This window comes from Elaeis guineensis, chromosome 1, assembly GCF_000442705.2.
Source record: "Elaeis guineensis isolate ETL-2024a chromosome 1, EG11, whole genome shotgun sequence".
NCBI lineage: Eukaryota > Viridiplantae > Streptophyta > Magnoliopsida > Arecales > Arecaceae > Elaeis > Elaeis guineensis.
The window spans coordinates 92,316,908-92,342,824 of NC_025993.2; the positions used below are offsets into that span (position 1 = coordinate 92,316,908).

The 25,917-nt window shown below is 50.5% G+C and overlaps 1 protein-coding gene across 1 annotated transcript in view; it reads right to left on the bottom strand.

Annotated features, from left to right (window-relative positions):
• LOC140856273 (small ubiquitin-related modifier 2-like) overlaps positions 1–19,760 on the bottom strand; it is a 46,016-nt gene extending 26,256 nt beyond the window's left edge. The window contains exon 1 of the mRNA XM_073253391.1: positions 19,657–19,760. Coding sequence (XP_073109492.1) covers positions 19,657–19,760 — 104 coding nt within the window. The remainder of the gene's footprint in view (positions 1–19,656) is intronic.
• Between the last annotated feature and the right edge of the window lie 6,157 nt (positions 19,761–25,917).

Below are 25,917 nucleotides of genomic sequence, written 5' to 3' on the forward strand. Positions count from 1 at the left end.
CCCGCTGAGAACTTCGGCTGAGGGTATTTTATACCCAACACCAGTCCCCCTACTTTCGAGTTTGAATTTCGAATGAAGGAAGTACAGAGAGATTGGCATAGCCGAAGTTGTCCCTCGAATCCTGCGCACGACCGCCCCCAGATATTTTGGCATTAAATGTGCGCGTGCTGGAGTCTTTTCGAATCGGGGCGATACGAAGGGACCCTTCGAAATTTGCTGGTACACTGGCCCAGGTACGGTAATAATGGCCCTGCCAACCGTCAGCCGCTTTTAGCCGCCTGCCGTGGGAGTGGGACACGTGTCGAGCGCGGGCCGGCCTGGGGGGATTCGCGATCATTATGGCGCCGGATCCCAGGGTCTATTTAAACCCGTCCTTCCACCTTTAGGGGCCCTATTCCGCTCCAGAGTTCTATCAGTATCTGCCCTTCCTTCGAGAGCCCTGTTTCTGTTGGCGTCTTCTCGGGCCATAGGCGCCCTTCGAGTCGTCCCTGTCCTCGCCCCTCTGCATCCCTCAGAGCGATCTAGGTTAGTCCCAGAACCTTCATCTTTCTTCCCGCCACTTAGGGGCCTTTTCTTTGCCATTTTTTTTTTGTTGTATTCCTCTGAGTTAGTCTCCTGTGGCCTCTCGTCCTTTGTCCTGTCCGTCTTCTTCGGGATCTTTAGAGTCTTCATTCGAAGTTATTCGAAATGTCTTCCGGCTCTTCCGCTCCCAGCGGTTCGGGAGTTCTTCCGCCTCAACCCCCAGGTCCCTCGTTCTGTAGATGAACCCGCATCTGGGGCTGGGCTTCGCCGATTTTTGCGCGGCGCCATTCCATGCTCCCTGACTCCGGATGAACTCCTTCTGATAAGGGTTCAGTATGGAGTTCCTCCGGAGTACGACCTGGAGCTGCCTGGCCCCTCCGACCGGGCTAGCACTCCCCCACCCGATCGTTTTTGCCTGTATCAGGAGGCGTTCCGTGCCGGACTCCGGCTTCCGCTTCTCCTTTGTTGTCGCCCTCTTCCGCTTCTTAGACATCTCTTTGGCTTCTGTTGCTCCGAATTCTTTTAGGTTTTTGATAGGGTTTCTCTCCCTTTGCCACGTAGTCGAGGTCCAACCGTCCCTCTCTCTGTTTAGGCACTTCTATACCTTCAAGCGTCATCCTTCGGTGAAGGACTGGTGGTATTTCTCCCTCAGTTCGGCAAGAAGGGGTTGCTGAAAGGTGCCCCTCTTCAATCCACAACTGGAAGGGAAATACCTCTTCGTCCACTGCCCGACCCTGAGGCTGGGCCTGCCCCTTGGGGCTCTCTGAGGGATTCTGTCCGTCGGGCCCCCAGCCTGGGGGAGGACGACCTCCAGGCTGCCCGAAGCTTCTCGCCTATTCCGCTCCTTCCCTTCCCAACCTTCTGAGGGAGCAATTTTTGTTCAACATTGGCCTGAGCCCCCAGGATCCTGCGAGTACTTCATCTTTTTCTTTCTCTTCTTTTTCTCTTCTTCTTCTCTCTTTTTTTTTTTTGCCACTCCTTTTCCATTATTGATTTCTGATCTCTCTCCCTTTCTCTTTCTTTTTTTTTTTTTTTTTTTTAAGGAATGGACGCGAAGCAGCACGGATGCTTGCTAGGGGCCTCAAGGCCCACAAAAGAAAGGGTGCCGCGGCCTCCGGATCGGCAAAGAGGGCCAGGGCGAGGAGTCGAGCTTGGCCGCCCGTCCAGGCGGCTCCAGCGATCGACATTCCCTCGGACGCCGAACCTACGGCCCCCGGGCTTCTTCGAGGAGTCCACCGACTGGGGCTCCCGTTTCGGGGGTCCGCCCCATGGAGGTGCCCGTAGTCGAGAGGGAGAAGAGAGAGTCGGTGGCCCGCAGGGTGAGTAGCCGTCGAACCACCGCTGACGAGTCCCTCGTTCCGAAGAGGAGCCGGAGAATCCCTTCAATGACAGGGACTTGATCAGGCGGTTGATCGACGGCTGCATCCTGCCGAAGTCGTCGAGAGGATCGACCGCGCGATCCTGAGCAGCGGGTTGGGACTCCCTAGGGTCCTTCCTCGAGGTAAACAAATCTTCATTTAACCGGCTATTCGACCCTTGTTCTGATCCCCTTGTCGCCCTTGCAGATTGGGCACCAGCTCCTCGCCAATATCGAGGCGACGAACGGGCGAGGAGGGATTCCGTCCAGGTGGAGGAGCATTATCGGGCCGAGTCGCTCGCCTCAAAGAAAAGGCAGCCGAATAGTCGCCTTCAAGAGGCCTGGAAAGAGAGAAACAGCCCAGGAGGAGGAGAAGCAGACCTTGGGAGGAGACGGTGAGAAAGGCAGAGGCCGAGGTCACCAACTTGGCTGAGCAGATTCCAGTCCTGGTCTCGGAGGCCAGGGTTCTTGCGGTAGAGAAATTCAAGACCTCCGCGGAGATGAGGGACCTGAATGTCCAATTCGGCCAGGAGGCGTTCATCAAGGGATTCGAGCTCTGCAGGAGAAGGTGGTCAGGAAATTTTCGGAGCTCGACCTCAGCTTCCTGGGTGAGGAGTCTGAAGACAAGCCGGTCCCTCTCCGCTACCATACTACCGTAGCCCCCCTTCTAGGAACGCCAAGCTCTCCAACTCCTGCCCCTGAGGTCTGAGACTCCGACCTTGTATTTTTATTTTACCATAATTTTTCTTTTCCTTTTTGTCTTCAAGGATCATCCAATCAATAAAGTTGAATTCTTGTCGGGATGGCTTCTCCCTCTTTCCTTTTTCTCCTTGCTTTTCTTTCTGTGATGAGGCGTGTCTTGACATTTTGCCTCCCGATGGCAGTGCCCTGCTGAAGCACTTCCCCTGCCCCTGGGGATTCCGCTGAAGTCGACGATCCAGCAGCTGAAGAAGAAAATCCTTCACTTGACAAAAAAGTCAAAGAAGATGGAAGGCAAGCTTCGTAGATTGAGAGAGGGTCATTCAGAAGCCACCGTGGAGGCCACCCGCTTTCGAATCTCCACGTGAAGGGATCATGGAGTATAGCCGGAAGAAGGCGGACTTCGCGAAGGAGCTTGAGGAATGCAAGAAGAGCGCCAGCGATCGAATTTGGGCTCAAGCTACCAAGATTAGCGTTCTTAGGGTGGAACTGTCGGCTGCGATGGAGAAGATCAGCCAGCTGGGAGGAAGTTCGTCCTGGCTCTTGGCTCGGACCGATGGCGATCGGGAGTGGTCGAAGAAGGTCTCCGACCTTCAGCAGCAGCTTCAGGATGCCAAGGTGAGCTACGACATGCATCAGGCCGGTTGGCGCAGGCAGGTAGAGGAATATAAAGGGAGACTCAGGGTGGCGACCGACGAAGTCGCCCATCTTCAGAGGCAGCTGGCTGACAGGGCTCAGCTAACTTCTGCTCGGGATTCTAATAAACTCCAGTCCCTGAGAGGAACCGTCGAAGGACTTTCTGTCGCCCTTAGGGAAAGGATGGCTGAGCTGCAGTAATTAAAGATTCAGCTGGCATACGAGCAGCAGGTCGTCACGGATGCGGAGGCGAAATCTGAGGTCCTGAGAAAGAGGCATCGAGAGGTGGAGATCGAGAGCCAGCGACTTCGACGGGTGCTCCAGAACACGCTGCTGAAAAGGAGAGAGCTAGAAGAAGAAATTGAGAATCTAAGGCATTCCTGGATGACGGGTGGAGCAGATAATTCTAGGTCGGAAGGAGCAAAGCTTCCTTAGGGCTCTTTTTGTCCTTCTTTCTTTTCATGTATACACTTTCCCTTTTGTTGTTTTGTCCCGCTTTTGTCATTTTGCTTTCTTCCTTTGGCCTTTTGGGCTTTGTGGTGTATATTTCGCAAATGGAATGAAAAGGAGATTTTGTGTTACCTCGTCCGTATATTGTATTAAATTATCATCTGCCGAACTTCTCTTGTCATTCGACTTGTCCGATGTTGACGTCGTTGGGAGGTGCCCAGTTGTCGATACGCTGGTTTGCTTTCCTCGTCGTTCATGGCCGCAGGCTTGAGCTTGGTGGTCCGAACTCCGCGTTACTTTGGAGACATCGCTGTCTTCTTGATCTGTGTCAAGAGCCTTCTTAGAGGCCGAGGGTGTTTGGTAGAACTTTCCGTCTTTGTTGAGACGAGGTTCCTTAGGTCTTTGGTGTGGTTTGTCCTTCATCTGTTTCCGACATAGCTCGTCACTCTTCCTCTTAATTTCTCTTCTCTTTCAGAGTGAGGGCCCTCCCCTCGCTTTTTGCGGGGTTGTGTAGGAGTGCGAAGGTGCCGCTGAGGGGTCTTTCCCCTTCATCCGATCTTGTCGGGCGATCGGGTTTCGTCACCATCAGGACGAGGTTCTCCTCCTGTTCCAACAGGGGCCGCGGGGGCACATAAGGGCCATTGCAAGGATCTCTCCCCCCATCTGATCTAAAAGAATCGGGCCTTTGACTTTGCTCATGTCAGGATGAGGTTCTCCTCCTGTTCCTGACATGGCTGTGGGGGCACATTAGGGCGTTGTAAGGCCTCTCCCCCCATCCGATCTAAAAGAATCGGGCCTTTGACTTTGCTCATGTCAGGACGAGGTCCTCTCCTATTCCTGACATGGCTGTGGGGGCACGTTAGGGCATTGTAAGGCCTCTCCCCCCATCCGGTCTAAAAGAACCGGACCTTTGACTTTGCTCATGTCAGGACGAGGTCCTCCTCCTGTTCCTGACATGGCTGTGGGGGCACATTAGGGCATTGTAAGGCCTCTCCCCCCATCCGGTCTAAAAAAATCGGACCTTTGACTTTGCTCATGTCAGGATGAGGTTCTCCTCCTGTTCCTGACATGGCTGTGGGGGCACATTAGGGCATTGTAAGGCCTCTCCTCCAATCCGATCTCAAGATAATCGGACTTTCATTTTAGTTATGTTAGGATGAGGTTCTCCTCCCGTTCCTAACATAACTTATTTTTAATTGTTTGAAGGGGTTATACCCAGTCGTGATAAATCCATGTCAAATGGGAGGAGCATGCCAAGTCGAAAGGAATTGAGATTCAAGGCGAAATCGTAAGCGATACATTTACAGGTTTTTTGAGATCCATGGTTGTGGAAGGTCTGCTCCTCCATGAGGCCCTCCGACGATGGAGTCGATGGTCCCGATTGGAGGTCGATCTCCGGGCTGCTCCTCCCTCTTTGGCGGTTCAGGTTGCGGCAGGACCCTGGCCGATCTTCTCTACCCTCAGGCCAGCATCGGATGAACCTGTCGAGTCGACCTCGTCGAATGAGCTCCTCGATCTCATCTCGGAGCTGGATGCATTCCTCCGTGTCGTGGCCGTGGTCGCGGTGGTAGAGACAGAACTTGTTGGGGTTGCACTTTCCAGAGTGTGTGCGCATCCTCTCTGGCCTAGGGAGCTGCTCCCTGACCTCCATCAGTACCTGGGTCTTCGAGGCATTGAGGGGGGCGTAGTTGCGAAACCTTCCCAGTGGAGAACCCCACCGAACCTCGTGATCCGGACTCCTCTGCCTGCATACCCAGGGTGGAGTATGGGCACGCTTGTGCCCAAGAGGAGATCGAGAATGCGGCCGAGCTTCCTCGACCTTTTTTTGACTGCGGGCTTACTCGAGTCTCCCACCTGCCGCTCTCTCGCGGTCTCCTCATCCTTCATTTTGAAGGCTTCTTTCGCTCGGGCGTACCCTTCAACCTGAGCCAATAAATCAGCAAAATCCCTGGGGTACTTCTTCTCCAGGGAGAACAAAAGGTCATTCTTCTGAAGGCCGCCCTTCAGAGCGGCCATTGCGACTGATTGGTCCAAGTTTCGGACCTCCAGTGCCGCGATGTTGAAACGGTTGATGTAGGCCCGAATGGACTCCCCTTTCCTCTGCTTGATATTGATGAGGGACTCCGAACCCTTTCGGGGGCACCGGCTGCTGACAAAATGGGCCACAAATTAGTGGCTCATCTGATCGAAGGAAAAGATGGTATCCGACTTCAGAGCCGAGTACCAGTTTCTCGCCGCTCCCTTCAAGGTGGATGGAAAGGCTCGGCATAGAATGGCATCGGGAGCGCCATGAAGCAGCATCAGCATCTGGAAGGCTTCCAGATGATCAATCGGGTCCGAAGTTCCATCGTAGCTTTCGAACTGGGGGAGCTTGAAGTTTGGCGGAATCGATTCCTGCATGATCATTTGAGAAAAGGGAGGGTCAGTGCAAATATCTTCACCATAAGCGGGGGGAGCATGACGGAGTTCTTCGATCCGCCGGTTCATCTCTTGGAGTCTCCAGTCTAGGAAATCCTCTCGACTTCGAGTCTCGAGGGTCCTCTGGCAGAATGGAGGCAGGGATCTTCCAGGGGTGGGATCTTTCGAGGGTCCTCTCCACCCTCGGGTTCATTTTCTCAAGAAAGACGGCACGGCTGGCCCAAGTGGCCCGCCCCACCGTCGGATTCTGGTGTTCTGGTGACATCCTTTCCAGGCGCACTAATGCCTGCGACTGCTGCTGCTGCTGCATAGCCTGTACAGCTTCAGTGAGGCCTCTGACCTGCTGTGCAAGCAGATCAAACTGCTCCGCACCGACCGCCATCATCGGAGGAGGAGGAGGAGGTTGGGAAACAGGAGGTGAGGTCGGAGCCTGAGATCTGGCCGCGGAGGTCGTGGATCATCGCGTGGATGCCTTGCGGGGAGGCATCGAGCAAGGATCGAGTGGAGAAAGGAGGAGGGGATGCCGAAAGAAATGCCTAGAGGTGGTCCCATTGAGCGCTCCTTTAAGAACAAGGATACTGCGAAGACACAGTCCCTTCCTCTAGCGCCAATCCTGTTGGTGCAAAAATCTGCTTGAGCTGGAGAAGCTGGAGTTGAGGGAGTCGCGGTCACTGTCGGGACCTGCAAAAGAAGTCTAAACTGAAGGTGGGGTTGCTCCGGCAAGACCCTCCGACGCTCAAGTTAGTTCTCTGCCTCAACAAGAATGGAGTGCTCGAACAAAAATTTTAGCAGAGTTTCTAGGTAAAAATGAGAGCTTATGGAATAACGTATCTGGAGTTTCCCCTTTTATAGGTGGAGGGGGCAACAAACTGAGGGTGATGCCTGTAACCGTCTGGCAGTGGGCCACCCATGGTCAGAAAAAGTTTATTGCAGAGAGTAGTGGAGTGGACCCGTAGCTATTACCAGGGCGTGCCACGTGGAGTCTGCCATGAGAAGCGGAGCAACGTCTGTTGTCGTGACGTGCCAGAGGATAGAAGAATCGCGCGGTATCCGTCACAGGAAGTGGAGCAGGGCCGTGGCCATTATTACGGCCTGCCAGGGAGTGATGGAGCCACATGGAATCCATCGCAGGAGGCAGAGCAGGGTCGTGGGGTGATGGAGCCGCATGGAATCTGCCGTAGGAAATGGAGCAGAATCATGACCGTTACTGCAACGCGCCAGGGGTTGAAGGTCTGCCGGCTGAAGTCCGACTGGAGTCTGGCGGAGAGAGGTAGTTAGCCATCTATTCAAGAGGAGCTCGGAATTCGACTTTCGTAAGAGTTCGGATGGAATCTTCCTTCAGTCACAGCCGGGGGTGGAGTCCGGCTCCCGTAGGGGTCTGGGCGGAGCTCACTGGCAGTTGAAATCGAGGATGAGATCCGGTTCCCATGGGAGACCGAGCGGAGTCTTCCTGCAATTAAAGTCAGGGGCGAAGTCTGGCTCCCGTAGGAGTCCGGACGGAGCTGACCAGCAGTTGAAGTCGGTGAAGGAGCCCGGCTCCTGTAGGAGTCCAGGCGGAGTCTTCCTTCAGTTTAAGTTGGTGATGGAGCCCGACTCCCGTAGGAGTCCGGGCGAAGTCTTCCTGCAGTTGAAGTTGGTGACGGAGCCCGGCTCCCGTAGGAGTCCGGGCGGAGTCTTCCTTCAGTTGAAGTTGGTGACGAGGTCCGGCTCCCGTGGGAGCCCGGGCAGAGTCTTCCTGCAATCAAAGTCAGGTGCGAAGTCCGGCTCCCGTAGGAGTCTGGACGGAGCTTACCAGCAGTTGAAGTCGGTGACGGAGCCCGGCTCCCGTAGGAGTCTGGACGGAGTATTCCTTCAATTGAAGTTGATGACGGAGCCCGGCTCCCGTAGGGGTCTGGGCGAAGTCTTTCTGTAGTTGAAGTTGGTGATGGAGCCCGGCTCCCGTAGGGGTCCGGACGAAGTCTTCCTGCAGTTGAAGTTGGTAACGGAGCCCGGCTCCTGTAGGGGTCCGGGTGAAGTCTTCCGGCAGTTGAAGTTGGTGACGGAGCCGGCAGTTGAAGTTGGTGACGGAGCTCGGATCCCGTAGGAGTCCGGGTGGAGTCTTCCTTCAGTTGAAGTTGGTGACAAGGTCCGGCTCCTGTGGGAGCCCGGGTGGAGTCTTCCTGCAATCAAAGTCAGGTGCGAAGTCCGGCTCTCGTAGGAGTCCGGACGGGGCTTACCAGCAGTTGAAGTCGGTGACGGAGCCCGACTCCCGTAGGAGTCCGGGTGGAGTCTTCCTTCAGTTGAAGTTGGTGACGGAGCCCGGCTCCCGTAGGGGTCCGGGCGAAGTCTTCCTGCAGTTGAAGTGGGTGACGGAGCCCGGCTCCCGTAGGAGTCCGGGCGGAGTCTTCCTGCAGTTGAAGTTGGTGACGGAGCCTGGCTCCCATAGGAGCCCGGGCGGAGTCTTCCTGCAATTGAAGTTGGTGACAGAGCCCGGCTCCCGTGGGAGCCCGGGCGGAGTCATCCTGCAATCAAAGTCAGGTGCGAAGTCTGGCTCCCGTAGGAGTCCGGACGGGGCTTACCAGCAGTTGAAGTCGGTGACGGAGCCCAGCTACCGTAGGGGTCCGACCGAAGTCTTCCTGCAGTTGAAGTTGGTGACGGAGCCCAGCTCCCGTAGGAGTCCAGGCGGAGTCTTCCTTCAGTTGAAGTTGGTGACGAGGTCTGACTCCCGTGGGAGCCCGGGCGGAGTCTTCCTGCAATCAAAGTCAGGTGCGAAGTCCGGCTCCCGTAGGAGTCCGGACGGGGCTTACCAGCAGTTGAAGTCGGTGACGGAGCCTAGCTCCTGTAGGAGTTCGGGCAGAGTCTTCCTTCAGTTGAAGTTGGTGACGGAGCCCGGCTCTCGTAGGGGTTCGGGCGAAGTCTTCCTGCAGTTGAAGTTGGTGATGGAGCCCGGCTCCCGTAGGAGTCCGGGCGGAGTCTTCCTGCAGTTGAAGTTGGTGACGGAGCCCGGCTCCTGTAAGAGCCCAGACGGAGTCTTCCTGCAATTGAAGTTGGTGACGGAGCCCGGCTCCAGTGGGAGCCCGGGCGGAGTCTTCCTGCAATCAAAGTCAGGTGCGAAGTCTGGCTCCCGTAGGAGTCCGGACGGGGCTTACCAGCAGTTGAAGTCGGTGACGGAGCCCGGCTCCCGTAGGAGTCCGGGCGGAGTCTTCCTTCAGTTGAAGTTGGTGACGGAGCCCGGCTCCCGTAGGGGTCCGGACGAAGTCTTCCTGCAGTTGAAGTTGGTGACGGAGCCCGGCTCCCATAGGGGTCCGAGCGAAGTCTTCCTGCAGTTGAAGTTGGTGACGGAGCCCGGCTCCCATAGGGGTCCGGGCGAAGTCTTCCTGCAGTTGAAGTTGGTGACAGAGCCCGGCTCCCGTAGGAGTCCGGGCGGAGTCTTTCTTCAGTTGAAGTTGGTGACGAGGTCCGGCTCCCATGGGAGCCCGGGCGGAGTCTTCCTGTAATCAAAGTCAGGTGCGAAGTCTGGCTCCCGTAGGAGTCCGGACGGAGCTTACCAGCAGTTGAAGTCGGTGCCGGAGCCCGGCTCCCGTAGGAGTCCGAGCGGAGTCTTCCTTCAGTTGAAGTTAGTGACGGAGCCCGGCTCCCGTAGGGGTCCGGACGAAGTCTTCCTGCAGTTGAAGTTGGTGACGGAGCCCAGCTCCCGTAGGAGTCCGGGCAGAGTCTTCCTGCAGTTGAAGTTGGTGATAGAGCCTGGCTCCCATAGGAGCCCGGGCGGAGTCTTCCTGCAATTGAAGTTGGTGACGGGGCCCGGCTCCCGTAGGAGCCCGAGTGGAGTCTTCCTACAATTAAAGTCAGGTGTGAAGTCCGGCTCCCGTAGGAGTCCGGACGGGGCTTACCAACAATTGAAGTTAGTGACGGAGCCCGGCTCCCGTAGGAGTCCGGGCGGAGTCTTCCTGCAGTTGAAGTTGATGACGGAGCCCGGCTCCCGTAGGGGTCTGGGCGAAGTCTTCCTGTAGTTGAAGTTGGTGACGGAGCCCGGCTCCCGTAGGAGTCCAGGCGGAGTCTTCCTTCAGTTGAAGTTGGTGATGAAGCCCGGCTCCTGTGGGAGCCTGGGCGGAGTCTTCTTGCAATCAAAGTCAGGTGCAAAGTCTGGCTCCCGTAGGAGTCTGGACGGGGCTTACCAGCAGTTGAAGTCGGTGACGGAGCCCGGCTCCCGTAGGAGTCCGGGCGGAGTCTTCCTTCAATTGAAGTTGGTGACGGAGCCCGGCTCCCGTAGGGGTCCGAGCGAAGTCTTCCTGCAGTTGAAGTTGGTGACGGAGCCCGGCTCCCGTAGGAGTCCGGGCGGAGTCTTCCTGCAGTTGAAGTTGGTGACGGAGCCCGACTCCCGTAGAAGCCTGGGTGGAGTCTTCCTGCAATTGAAGTTGGTGACGGAGCCCGGCTCCCGTAGGGGCCCGGGCGGAGTCTTTCTGCAATTAAAGTCAGGTGCGAAGTCCGGCTCCCGTAGGAGTCCGGACGAGGCTTACCAGCAGTTGATGTCGGTGACGGAGCCCGGCTCCCGTTGGAGTCCGGGCGGAGTCTTCCTTCAGTTGAAGTTGGTGACGGAGCCCAGCTTCCGTAGGGGTCCGGGCGAAGTCTTCCTGTAGTTGAAGTTAGTGACGGAGCCCGGCTCCTGTAGGAGTCCGGGCGGAGTCTTCCTGCAGTTGAAGTTGGTGATGGAGCCCGGCTCCCGTAGGAGTCCGAGCGAAGTCTTCCTGCAATTGAAGTTAGTGACGGAGCCCGACTCCCGTAGGAGCCCGGGCGGAGTCTTCCTGCAATTAAAGTCTGGTGCGAAGTCCGGCTCCCGTTGGAGTCCGGACGGGGCTTTCCAGCAGTTGAAGTTGGTGACGAAGCCTGGCTCCCGTAGGAGTCCGGGCGGAGTCTTCCTTCAGTTGAAGTTGGTGACGGAGCCCGGCTCCCGTAGGAGTCCGGGTGGAGTCTTCCTGCAATTAAAGTTGGTGATGGTGCCCAGCTCCCGTAGGAGTCCGGGCGGAGTCTTCCTTCAGTTGAAGTTGGTGACGGAGCCCGGCTCCCGTAGGGGTCCGGGCAAAGTCTTCCTGCAGTTGAAGTTGGTGACGGAGCCCGGCTCCCGTAGGAGTTCGGGCGGAGTCTTCCTGCAGTTGAAGTTGGTGACGGAGCCCGCAAGGGTCAATCCCGCTGAGAATTTTGGCTGAGGGTATTTTATACCCAACTGATGGTATTAGAGCAGTTTACATGACTTATCAGATTTGTTTGGCTTGAAACAGTGGCCTATTCAAACCTAGATGGATGTCAGCAAGATTTGTATTTGAGAGAGTTTCTTCCCAAGCTATAGAGATTCTCGAGCTGCTGCTGATTGCGATGACCCTAAGGAGTAGGGACATCTAGGACTCCCCCCTCACTCATATAGCGCCCCGCAAGATGTTCATCTCCTGGGAACCCCCACCCCTGATCTTTCTCAAGGCCAACTTTGATGGCAATGTGATTGATGGACATGATGGTGCTGGCTTCATGATCAGGGGCCCAGACTCTAGATTTATTGCTGCGGGCGGATGCCACCTCTTTGAGACTACTGTTCCAGTTACTGAGCTGCGAGACTGTAGCTCCGAGCTGATCGATTAGTGGTGGAGGAAAACTCGACCACAGTGGTTAGTTGGATTCGGAGGTGGGAGAGGAGTACAGCATCCAACCCACTTCCCTGTGACATCTGGCATGTGCTAGCAGAGTGCGTCTCCGTTGACATTAGACATGTATTTTGGAAGGCGAACAGTGCCGCCGATTGGGTAATGAGCGATGTTGCCAACCATTCGGATGCTGACACATGATCCAATGTATTTGTTTTGCCGATGTATTTTCATAATATCTTTTTTTCTATTTTTTTGAATTGTACGAATAATCCATCCTTACAAAGAAAAATAAAAAATAAAATATATGGTTACTAGTAATTTAGTGTTTTTAGTTACCAAAAAAATAGTAATTGTTGCTACAAGGCTCCGGAGGTGAGGTCGATAATGAAACTGAGCTAGAGAGCTGAGAGTTGTGCCAACGTGAACTGCTAGCAAAACCTATAAAAGAATTTCCAAAATGGTGCCCTCTGATTTAGGACCCTCCGATACTTAAATCAGCCGGAGCCTTGAAAACAAGTAGTGGAAATAGAAAAGTAGAAAGTAAGAAGTGAGAGTTTGTGAGTGAAGAAAAGTAGAATGAACTCTAAGTGAAGAGAACTCTGATTTCTCAGTAAGAATCTTAGCAGAGTTTTATCTTTGTGAGTTCAGACTTAGCTTGAATTTATCCTCTAAAGAGCACCTTGTCCCCCTTTTATAGAAGGAGCTTGCTTAGGCTTTAAGAAAAAGTTGTTTAGGCCGTTAAAGATCTATTAGGCTATTAGACTATTAAAGATATGTTAGGCCGTTAAGTTATTGTAACAGAATAGGCAGCTATGCAGAGGTCATGGGGCAGCTGCCCACATAATAGATGAGCTGAAATACAGCTGAAAGACAGTTACTACTAAGCTGGATGACAGCTATTAGATAACCATCCATAAATATGGTGGTACATCAGTAAAAGATTGATGTGAGATAATTGACATCAGTAACTATCTGAACTCGACATCATGCCTTGACGTCGATAATCAGGTCGTCGATAATCGAAGTAAGATGAAGGAGATCGAAAAAAAATCGAGGTGGATATTCCGCTTACTAGCAGTTCTGGATTGGGCCGATTAGTAGATAATACTAGGGAAATAGGTCAGTCTTGGGCCGATGTTTTCTGATATTATCATGTGTCAGAGGTTAGCATTCTGATGATCTTAGCCTCTTGATGAGATCAACCATCTGATGAGCTCGACCTCCTGATGAGATCGACAGTCAAGGCTCACATCGGTATTCTTATCAACTCGAGAGCTCCTGAGCATGAGCTCGAGGACATTGGCTGACGTGATAAGATCTCACAATATTTGCCCCCCACTTCCGAGTCCAAAGAGGTCACTTCAGATGAAAGAGTAGTTCAAGAAAAAAGTTCTCAGCTTGTTTGACGTAACGAATCCATACCATTTGATTCTTCAAATGAACCACTGCATCCTTCCACTTGAGCTCGGAGTGGGCAGATCGGATCTCCTATATATTTGATAGGATTTCAATCTTTGATGCCTCATTTTCTACCCTTTCAAGGGCATGTTATTTGAGAATTTAAGCCAGAACTTGTCGAATTGATATTTTGAGAGTTTTAACATTTTTTGATGAGATTTAATCTGAAGACTGGATATCTTACTTTTGATTTTGGTCCAATCGAGACTTCAAATTTTTGTGAGGTCCAATCCAGAGATCTGATATCTCACTTTTGATCTGGATCCTTTTGGAACTTTGGTCTAATCGAAACTACAGATTCTTGTGAGGTCCAATCTGAAGATCAGATATCTCACTTTTGATCTTGATCCTTTCAGGACTTTGGTCCAATTGAGACTTAAGCTCGATCTAGAGATCGACTTTTTGGTCCTTAAGTGGATTTAGCCCATTCGGGACTCTAAACTAATTCAAAGATCAAAATTTTGATCCATCGAGACTTATCTCGATTTGGAGATCAAATTTTTGATCCTCTCGAGATTTATCTCAATCTAGAGATCGATATTTTGATCCTTAGGGTGACTTGGTCCATTCGGGGCTTTAAACCGATTCGAAGATCAGATTTTTGATCCATCGGGACTTATCTTGATTCGGAGATCGAGTTTTTAGTCCTCTCGAGATTTAGCTCGATCCGAAGATCAATATTTTGGTCCTCAAGGAGACTTGGTCCATTCAAGGCTTTAAACTGATTTAGAGATCAAATTTTTGATCCATTAAGACTTATCTCGATCTAGAGATCGGTATTTTGGTCCTTAGAGGGACTTGGCCCATTTGGAGCTTTAAACCGATTCAGAGATCGAATTTTTGATCCATCAAGACTTATCTCGATCCAAAGATCGAGTTTTTGACGATCTCGACCTCCTAATGAGGTTAGCTTTATGATAATCTCGACCTTCTAATAAGATTGGCTTCCTGATAAGCTCGACTTTCTGATGAGCTCAGTCTCCTGATGAGATCGACCTTCTGATGAGCTTGGCCTTCTCATGATCTCGACCTCCTGATGAGGTTAGTTTTCTGATGATTTCAACCTCCTAATGAGGATAGCTTTTCGATGAGCTCGCTTTCTTATGAGTCCTTCTGATGAGCTCCGCTTTTTGATGAGGTCGGCCTCCTGATGAGATCGACCTTTCATTCTGCTTGGTTCTTTAGGTGAATCGCTGCATCCCTTCGGATAAATTTTTAGTATAGATTGCTAATGTATATTTGCCAATCACTTCTATCTCAAATCCTATTAAGAATTTTTAGGTGACCATGGATAGTGTCAAGCTCAGCTTCCTCCACTTCGAATCCTGCTAAGAATCATTTCGGATCTCGTAGATGATTTTTGGACGACCTTGGATGCTATCGAGATTAGTTTCTTCCACCTCGGATCTTATCAAGATGATCTCAGATCTTGTTGAGAATTTTTTTTTTAAATATATGCGCACGTGTGTGCGCGCGCGCGCGCGCGCACACACACACACACACACACACACACACATATATATATATATATATATATATATATGTATATGTATATGTATATATTGGTCTGTCTGACCTCACATAGTCCGATCTGGGTTTAACTGTCCTATATAGAACTTAGATAATTATAAGTTTAATAAACTATTGCGGTCAAAAGGTTAGATGGCTTGAGTGATTGGGTTAACTCTATTTTTATGTACATGAGGTATTGTCCGTTTTGGCTCATGACCATCTTTGGGCTTCAGTGGGTCTTAAGCTTCAGTGAGCCTCGATCATTTAAAGCTCTATGATTTTATTCTTTATGGGGAGAGAGAAAGTTTCAATGCGTATAAGCTATGTCCTCTCTTAACTCACAACTGATGTGAAACTAAAGATCTCGTCTCTTTACAATATGAACATTATTTGACCTCAGTTGGGTCAATCATGAAGCCTATGTAGCTTAATATAATAAGTAAACTTCAAAATATTAAAAATAATATGATTTTAAGAATTAAATTAATTAATTAAGAATAAATTAATCTTAATAAATTGAATGTAATAGAAGTTTAAGAAATACCTCTGTCCGATGTCGTTATGGGCAAATTGGGTCTCACATATATCAGATGAGTTTTATTTTGAGATGTTTCATCTTCTTCTCTTTTAAGGGTATATTCTCCTAATATTAGGGATGGCAATAGTAGGGTTTGGGTAGGATATTGTATTATCCATCCCCAAATCTGAACTTAATATTCTATACTCAAATCCTATCCGATATCCGATCGGATAAGAAAAGAGATACCCATCCCCATACTCAATGGGTTCGAAGATATCCACGGGTAATCTATTTTTTCATACTCAACCCATACCCACCCCATATGTTGGATTTTTTATGGTTTCATGCATGCATGATTTTACAAAAAAAGTACATAATGGAATTTTAAAAATTTTTAGATTAAATCTAATTTAATCTAAGCATGCATAAGATCATATCTTCAAACCATAATCAGAATCATCATATGTGAGATAAGATTCAAATACGGAAATCAAATAGAAAAAAAAAATTTAAAACATACCTAGACATGGATCAATCTTCAACATGAACAGATGATCATGGATGTCTTCGAAGGTCCCTTGTAGTCGCACAAGCATCCGACCTCTACGGATATCCACACGAGACTCTAATCTGATCAGAAGCCTTTTGATCTCACCGGAGTGCTAGTTCCCTTGCAGAGATCGCATCTTGATGATTGAAAATCTTTTTTTCTCCTAAGACACTCTTAGAGAACAAAAAGATGTAGGAGGATCCTGATCTCTATGCTAGAGATCATGAGAAAAATCCTTTCTTCTCTTTTCTTCCTAAAATCTATACATCAAATCTCTGTAATAGAGATGTAAGGTTGTTGTAAGAAAGAAGAGATCATAAACTACTCACATCATGCCCAACCCATGCACGTCGTCCCTCTCTTTTTCTCTCTTGGTTTTCCATGGTAAACATCTGATTTTGGGCATCTAAAACCTGCTGGTAATCACTTGTTTGCCATCCCATATGCAGCCCTTTAAATAGGCGATGCATGAAGTCAAATTAGATTAGAAGATAGAGTCGTTGAAACCTTGGACTCTAGCAATATTTGGACGCCACTTATAACCAATCTCACACCCATGTTTCTCATGGGAATAAGGGGATTTTAAGGCCTTCTTACATGGTAAAAAGAGGAGTAAATATGGCATGGAAACTAGGTGGGGGTTGGACATATGTGGCGCACAAATTCTAAGTGGCGTGGGACTCCTATGGTGCATGGGAGAAGGAAGTTTAATCTTCATGGGACTCTTCATTTAAATTGCTATTTTAAATTTAATTAAAATATCAATTAATCTTAATCATATTAAGATCAAATTAGACTCAAATAAATAAAAATTCAACTCTAATTTGAAGTCTAATTAATTTATATTAGATGTCTCCTAATTAGAGGAGGAGTCCTAGTCCAATTGAACTCTTTCTTAGTGCTTGAGTCAAACTTAATTTTAATCCTAATCCCATTAGAATTTGGTGCAGTATGAAAATAAAGATTTTTAGTCTAATTAGGAATACATATATCCTAGTCTAATTAGAAATTGGATAAAATCTAAATCCTAATTCAACTGGGGCTAATCATCCAATCTTTTTGGGGTTATCCTATAACCCTATGAGGTTGATCAAATCAAATCCAAAATGAGTCAAATTAAATTCAATCAAATTAGACTTAATACAAGCCCTATTGCTCAATTAAATTAAGCCAATTAGTAATCCTATTGTTAATTAATCCTTCTATAACTCACTAACTCTTTAGTAAGTTACATAATGTAATATTTGTATTGGATCAATTATCAATCAAATTGATAATCAAATTCTGTTACGATTAATAATCGTAGTTCAACCATTTGATCAGTCAAAAGTCTCTTTTATGTATTGTTGGTGCAAAAATCCACCGACGTCGGAGAAGCTGGAGTCAAGGGAGCCGCGGTCACCGTCGGGACCTGTAAAGGAAGTCTAAACCGGAGTTGGGGGTACTCCGGCAAGACCCTCCGATGCTCAAGTCAGTTCTCTGCCTCAACAAGAATGGAGTGCTCAAACAAAAATTTTAGCAGAGTTTTGAGATAGAAATTAGAGCTTAGAGAATAACGTATCTGGGGTCCCCTTTTTATAGGCGGAGGGTGCAAAAGACTGATAGCGACATTTGTAACTGTCTAGTTGTGGGCTGTTCGAGGCCAGGAGGAGTTTGTTATGAAGAGTAGTGGAGTAGAATCGTGGCCATCACCGTGACCTGCCACGTGGAGTCTATTGCGGGGAGTGGAGCGGCGTCCATTGTCGTGACTTGCCAGAGAGTGGAGGAGCCGCACGATATCCGTCACAGAAAATGGAGCAGAGTCGTGGCCATTACTGTAGCCTGCCAGGGAGTGATGGAGCTGTGCGAAATCCATCGTAGGAAGTGGAGCAGAGTCATGGCCATTACTGTGACCTGCCAGGGGGTCCAAGCCTGTCGGTCGAAGTTCAGTTGAGGTGCCTGGTGGAGAGAGGTAGCTATCCATCTGAGAGAAGCTCGGATGTTGCAAATCCTGTTGGGTGCCTTGGGCATTAAGGCTGCAGGCGAGGACCACTTGCCGTAGGAGCTCAGTCAGAGGCTTTCCGCAGATGCAATCTGGTTTTGCACAGAATTCGGAAGAGGGTCGACCGACGGTGGATGTCAGATGGCACTGGAGAGGTTCATCTGCTGGAGGGGTCCAGCTGCTGGATTTCGTGAACCCAAAATTTATCCGCTATAGAAGTTCGGCTGGAGTCCGATCTCCGTAGAAGCCCGGATGGGGATCATTTATCGAGAAATCTCAGTCGAGGCCTGTCTGCAATAGAAATCCGAAAGAAATTCGCCACAATGGAAGCTCGGGTGAAGGCTTACAGTGGGAATCCGGTACGGACCGCTCGTGGTAGAAATTTGAAGTAGATCATTTGTAGCAGAAGCTTGGAGTGGGTCGCTTGCAGTAGAAGCTCGAAGTCCGACCCTTGTAGGAGTTCGGGGTGAGGTCTACCTTCAACAGGAGTCCATGGTGGAAGTCCGACTCTCGTAGGAGCTCGGACGAAAGCTACCTGCAGTCGGAGTTCGGGGAAGAGGTCCTGGTCCCGTAGGAGTCCGGACGAAGGCTACTAGCAGTTGGAGTTCGGGGAAGGGGTCCGGCTCCCGTAGGAGTCCGGACGAAGGCTACCTGCAGTTGAAGTTCGGGGAAGAGGTCTGGCTCCCGTAGGAGTCCGGATGAAGGCTACCTGCAATTGGAGTTTGGGAAAGAGGTCCGACTCCCATAGGAGTCCGGACGAAGGCTACCTGCAGTTGGAGTTCGGGAAAGAGGTCCGGCTCCCGTAGGAGTCCGGACGAAGGCTAAAAGGTGGTCAACCATCGTAGAAACTTGGATAGAGTCCATCCATCATGGAGAATCCGATTGACGCTGGTAGAGGTTTATCTGTCAGCAGAGCTTGGGAATGTTGCGGAGGCTCGACCGTCGGAGAGGTTCGAAAAGATGTCGTCGAAGGTCGGACGTCGGTAGAATCCCCAGAGGGTTACTCCTGACATGAACATCGGTTGGAGGGTATTTTATACCCAATAGTAGTCCCCCTACTTTCGAGTTCGAATTTCGAATGAAGGAAGTACAGAGAAATTTTCACAGCCGAAGTTGCCCTCTCGAATCCTGCGTGCGACCGTCCTCAAAAATCCTGGCATTTAATGCGCGCGTGCTGGAGTCTTTTCAAATCGGAATGATCCGAAGAGTCCTTTCAAAATTCTCATCGGAGCGTAATCCCAAGTGCCACGCCATAATGGTCCCGCCAGTGGTCAGCCCTGCGCCACGGTGAGTGGGACACATGGCGGGCATTGGTTGACCTAGGGATATCCGCCATCATAACTGTGCCGGACCCCGTCGCTTATTTAAGTCCGCTCCTTCCCTCCAGTGGCTTCATTTTGCCTGAGAGTCCAGACGATGCCTTTCTTCTGCCCGAGAGTTTAGCCACCCATCAGTGCCTTTTTTGACCCTAAGCATTCTTTGCGCCAATCTTCGCCATTTCCGCCAGCTTCCTATTGCCTTCCATCTTTCGAGCCCTTTCGGTGAATCCTCCCGTCGGGGCTTCCACCCCGGAGGTCAATCTTGAGAGGATGCTGTGGATCGAGAGGAGTAAGAGGGGGGAAACAGTGGCCTGCGAGTTCAGCGGCTGTCGAACTGCCACTGAGGGCTCCCACAGCTTCGCAGGGGGCTCGAGGGAAAATTTCTTCAATGATAGGGATTTGATAACGAAACCAGCCAGTGAGCGCATCCTACTCGAGAATTTTGAAGTAGTTGAACGGGGTGACACCGGTCAAGAGGGTAGAGTTGCCGTCATAAGCCGTGGCGGGTTCCTTGATGTCGTCGGGGTCGAGGGACCAGAGGTGGTCGGCGCTGACGGTGGGACAGTAGAACTTGTTGCGGGGGCGATGGAAGTAGCGCATGCCGACCTCACCGAAGTACCTGGGATGGTGGTTATCGGGGAGCACGCGGTGGTGGTGCACACCTCCGGCGTCATCGCGGCCTCCAGGGTGCTTCCGGTTCTTCCCGATACAGGTCGTCGCCATCGTTACCCCTTGAATTCTATCCCCCCTTTTCCTCCTAGGGTTGGGGTTTCGGCAATGGTGCGGAACGAGGTAGGGGTGAGAGCCGATGGATTCATCACACGTGCTGGGAGATACTGCTGAGGAAGATGGAACCGGAAGGAGAAGTCGAAAGCTTAGAGCAGTTTTTAATGTATTCTTTTCAAGTCTTGTAGTAATGTTCTTTTTTTCTCGGTCCTCAGGACTTTGTACTGTACCCCTTGTTAATCAAGAATAAAAAGGAGATTTTTATTACCTTGCCCGTACTTTGCGTCAAATTGTCGCCTACCAAACTTCTTTCATTCACTATTGTTAGTGTGGTATTCCCCCCTCCTTTTTTCCTTTGATGCCGATGTTGTCTGGAGGTTCCTGGTCGTCGCCACGTCGGCCCGCTCTTCTTTTTTTTTTTGTCATCTTTCTTCTTCAGCCTCAAGGACTCTATAATGCTTACTTAGTCAATGACATGAGAAGGGAATTTTTTGTTACTTTTTTTACTCACGTGTTGAATTATCGTTTGCTGAGTCCCTTTCGACTTTTGCCTTGCTTGATATTGATGCCATTCGGAGGTACCTGATTGCCGTCACATTGACCCATCCTTTTATTTATGGCCGCAGTTTGTCCGGGGCCACTCGGGTTTGACGCCTCCTTTCAGGGTTTGAGCTCGGAGGTCTGAGCTTCTCGTTGCCCTGAGGAAGCCGTCTTATCCTTGGCCTGTGTTGAGAGCTCTCTGGAAGACCGAGGATTCCGATAAGAACCCCAATCCTCGCTGAGACGAGGTTCTCTGTATCTTTGATGTAATTTATTTTCCGTTCGTCGCTGATGTGATTCATCGCTTTCCTTTTTAACCCCCCCCCTTTTTTTTTCTTTTCTTTTCTCGAGTGAGGATTTTCCCTCTGCTCTTAGTCGGGTCGCGGGAGCACGGAGAGGCCACTGAGAAAGTTCTCTTTTTCTTATCTGGTCTTGAATGATCGGATCTTAGTTGGTGTCAGGACGAGGTTCTTCCCCTATTTTCGATGTAATCGGTTTTAGCTCAAGTTAGGACAGGGTTCTCCCTCTGTTCCTAATAGGACTGTGGGGGCACATATGGGCATCGCAGGGCCTCTCCCCCCATCCAGTCTAAGAGTAACCGGGCCTTCGACTTTGCTCATGTTAGGGCGAGGTTCTCCTCCTGTCCCTAACAGGGCTGTGGGGACGCATATGGGCACTTCAGGGCCTCTCTCCCTATCCGATCTAAAAATAATCAGGCCTTCGACTTTGCTCATGTTAGGGTGAGGTTCTCCTCCTATCCCTAACAATGCTGTGGGAGCGCATATGGGCACTGTAGGGCCTCTCCCCCCATCCGGTCTAAAAATAACCGGGCCTTCGACTTTGCTCATGTTAGGGCAAGGTTCTCCTCCTATCCCTAACAGGGCTGTGAGGGAACATATAGGCGCTGTAGGGCCTCTCTCCCCATCCGGTCTAAAGATAATCGGGCCTTCGACTTTGCTCATGTTAGGACGAGGTTCTCCTCCTGTCTCTAACAGGGCTGTGGGGGCGCATATGGGTGCTGCAGGGCCTCTCCCCCCATCCGATCTAAAAATAATCGGGCCTTCGACTTTGCTCCTGTTAGGGTGAGGTTCTCCTCCTGTCCCTAACAGGGCTGTGGGGGCACATATGGGCGTTGCAGGGCCTCTCCCCCCATCCGGTCTAAGTGTAACCGGGCCTTCAATTGTGTCGAGACGAAGTTCTCCTCCTGCTCCTGACATGGTTTGTTTCGAGTCCTGTCGATATAGGCTCATGCCAAGAGAGAAAATATGTGGATATAAAATTTTCATTTAAAGTAAAGTTATTAGTAATACATTCGTAAATTTTTTGAGCTCCATGGTCGCGGGAGGTCTGCTCCTCCGAGCTCCTTGAGGTAGTAAGTTTCGGGTCGGACTACCTCCTTGACTTCGTACGGGCCTTCCCAATTTAGGGCAAGCTTTCCTCGATCCTGAGGTTGCGAGATGGCGGCTCGTCGAAGCACCAGGTCCCCATCTCTAAAGACTTTATTTTTGACCCGGGAGTTGTAATAGCGAGCGACTTTCTGCCTGTAGGCTGCCATCCGAACTTGAGCTGCCTCCCACTTTTCTTCTAGCAAGTCGAGGTTGGCTTTAAGGCCTTGCAGATTGTGATGTTCGCTGAATGCCACGACTCGTGCCGACGGGAGTTTGAGCTCAATTGGGATAACAGCCTCCATTCCGAAGGCTAGAGCAAAGGGGGTTTCCCCCATGGGTAACCTTTGGGTAGTTCGGTATGCCTACAACACATGATAAAGTTCGTCTGTCCAAGTTCCCTTCGCTTTTTTGAGCCTTGTCTTGATTCCTTGTAGCAGAGTTCTGTTGGTCACTTCAGCTTCGTCGTTGGCCTGAGGATGGGCTACCGATGTGAAGTTGTGGGAGATGTTCAGGTCTTCACAAAATTCGACGAATCTCGCTCCCATAAATTGCCACCCATTATCAGTAATTAAGGTTCTCGGCAGGCCGAACCTGCAAACGATGGACTTCCAGATGAAGTCTTGCACTTTAGCTTCTGTGATTCTCGCCAGCAGTTTGGCTTCAACCCACTTGGTGAAATAGTCAATTGCTACCAGAAGGAACTTCCTCTGCCCCAACGCCACGAAAAAGGGTCCAAGGATATCCATTCTCCATTGCGCAAATAGCCATGGGGCGCTCAAGGGTGTAAGCTCGGAGGTGAGCTGTCTCTGGATGTTGGCATATCTCTAACATCGGTCACACTTTCTGACGTATTCAATGGAGTCACGATACATTGTCGGCCAGTAATACCCTTGGCGGAGCAACTTGTGGGATAAGGATCTAGCCCCCAGATGGCTTCCGCAGATTTCTTCGTGCACCTCCCATAAGGCGTAGTCAGCTTCCGAAGGCCGGAGATATTTTAAAAGGGGCAAAGAGTATGATCTCTTGTACAACTTGTCCTCATAAAGGATGTATCGGGAGACTTGATTTCTGAGCTTCCGAGCTTCTTTTGCATCATGAGGGAGAATCCCGTCTCTGAGATATGCCGCCAGAGGGTCGATCCAACTGGGCTCATGGCCGACTTCCATCACGGGCCGTAATTCTTCCGTACTCGGGCACTTCAAAACTTCGAAGAGAACACCATTGGGCAATTCAGCCGGAGCCAGCGTAGCCAACTTGGAGAGAAGATCGGCCCTTGTATTTTTTGTTCTTGGAATCTACCTGATATTAAAGCTACTAAAGGCGGGGACGAACTCCTTTACCTTTTCAAGATATTTAGCCATGCTGTCCTCCCGTGCTTCATAGTTTTCGCTGACTTGTCCCACCAATTGGGAGTCGCTGTAAACTTGGAGCCGATCTACTCCTAATTCTTTGGCGATCCTCAATCCCGCGATCAGAGCTTCGTATTCTGCTCCATTGTTCGTTGTGGAGAATTCGAAGCGCAGCACGTACTCCGCGACGATCCCCTCCGAACTGATCAAAATTAGGCCCGCACCTACACCCGACATGTTGGAGGATCTGTCCACATAGAGGGCCCAAAAGCAATCAGGGGAGTCTGTTTCTTCTTCAGAGGAGTTCAGTCAGGACTTCAGACCGTTAGCTTCACCTTGTTCAAGTTCTGCCTCCTCCGAGATAGTGCATTCTACTATAAAATCTGTCAGTATTTGGGCTTTTACTGTCGGCTTAGGTTGATAGTTGATGTCGAATTCTGTGAGCTCGATCGCTCATTTGGCTATCCTCCCAGAAGCATCCGCCCGATGCAGAACCGCCTTAATCGGCTGGTCGGTGAGTAATGTTACGGTGTGCCCTTGAAAGTAAGGTCGGAGCCTCCGGACTGCAATCAACAGGGCGTAAGTTAGTTTCTCTAATTTGGTATACCTGGTTTCGATGTCTCTCAATGTGTGATTGATATAGTAGATCGACCGTTGAATTTTTGCTTCTTCCTTGACAAGCACTGCTGTGAGGGCCATAGGAGAGATCGCCAAGTACAAGAACAACTCCTCCCCGGGCTCGGCCTTCGCCAATAGCGGAGGCGAGCCGAGATAGCTCCTTAGTTTTTCGAACGCCTGCTGACACTCAGTGGTCCAACAGAAGTTCTTCGAACGCTTGAGGGTTTGGAAGAAGGGTAAGCACCGTTCGACCGACCTCGCAACGAAGCAATTCAGGGCTGCCATCCTCCCTATAAGGCGTTGAACCTCTTTTATCGACTTCGGGATGGTCATCTCTTGGATGGCATAAATTTTCTTCGGATTGGCTTCAATTCCGCACCCCGATACCATGAAGCCCAGAAACTTCTCCGAGGTCACTCCGAAAGCACACTTAGTCGGGTTCAGCTTCATCTTATATTTTCGGAGGGCGCCGAAGATCTCCTCGAGGTCGGTGACGTGGTTCGTTGAAGATTTACTTTTCATGAGCATGTCGTCCACGTAGACCTCCATGTTGCGGCCGATCTGTTCCTTGAAGATTTTGTTCACCAACCGCTGATAGGTCGCACCTGCATTTTTGAGGTCGAAGGGCATGACCCTGTAATAGTAAAGACCACGGTTAGTAATGAAAGCAGTCTTTTTTTATCTTCTGATGCCATTCTAATTTGATTATAGCTGGAGAATGCATCCATAAAGGTGAGAAGCTCATGGCCCGAGGTTGCATCCGCCAGTTGATCAATCCTGGACAGAGGGTAGCTGTCCTTCGGGCAGACTTTATTCAGCTTTTTAAAATCTATACACATCCTCCATTTGCCGTTTGCCTTTTTGACTAGGATAACGTTGGAAATCCAGTCAGGATAATTGACCTCTCTAATGAATCTGGCTTTCAGGAGTTTATCCACTTCCTCGGCTATCGCTTTTTGGCTTTCCGGTGCATGACCTCAGATTTTTTCTTTCATCGGTCGATGCTTTGGAACAACGGCCAGACGATGTTCCATGACCTCTGTGTCAATCCCCGGTATGTCTGCTGGAACCCAAGCGAAAATATCCGCATTCTTTTGTAGGAAATCAATGAGCTGCGTCCGCACCTCTTCCCCCAGGTTGGAGCCGATCTTCACCACATGCTCTGTATTCCCATCATTCAAAGGGATCGAAACCAGATCTTCGATTGGCCCGCCCCTTTCCTCAGTGAGATCATCACGGGCGTCCAATCCATCAACCGGACAGAGGTCAGATTGGTCACTTCTTTGCAAGGCTATGTTGTAGCAGTGTCTGGCCAGGGCTTGGTCTCCCTTGACTTCTCCGACCCCTTGGCTGGTAGGGAATTTCAATTTCAGATGGTAGGTCGACACCACGGCCTGGAGGGCGTTGAGGTCAGGTCGGTCGAGGATTGCGTTGTAGGCCGACGGTGCCTTCACCACCAGAAAATCCACCAAAGCCCTGGACTGTCTTGGATATCGACCCACGGCTACAGTCAAAGTTATTACCCCCTCCATCGGGATAGCATCGCCGGTAAACCCTACCAGAGGGGAGCTAATCGGCCCCAAATGACCGTCAAGGATGGATATTTTTTAGAAGACATCATAGAACAAAATGTCGGCCGAACTTCCATTGTCGACAAGAATGCGGCGCACATCGTAATCAGCTATATTTAAAGAAACTACAACCGCATCGTTATGAGGAAATTGAACTCCTCGAGCATCTTCCTCAGTAAAGATTATGGATTCCTCAATCCTTTGCCGCTTGGGAGGTCCGGCCAGTACGCCGGCTGTTTCTTGCCGGGATTCTCCCGAGATGGTGTTGGTGAAATTGGTTGGAGGTCGATCATCGGACTGCTCCATGCCGACTGCTGTCGTCGGAGGAAGAGGAGCTTGGGAAATCGGGGACGGGGCCGGAGCTTGCGGAGCCCGCTGAGATCTGGCCGCGGAGGCCATCGACTGCCTGGAGGATGCCCTTCGGGGAGGCATCAGATGGAGATCTGGTAGAGGAAGGAAAAGAGGATGTCGGAGAGGATGACCAGGGGCGGTCCCGTTGAGCGCTCCTTTAAGAACAAGGGTACTGCGAAGACACAGTTCTCCTTCCTCTAGCGCCAATCCTGTTGGTGCAAAAATCTACCGGCGTCGGAGAAGCTGGAGTCGAGGGAGCCGTGGTCACCGTCGGGATCTGCAAAGGAAGTCTAAACCAGAGTTGGGGGTGCTCCGGCAAGACCCTCCGACGCTCAAG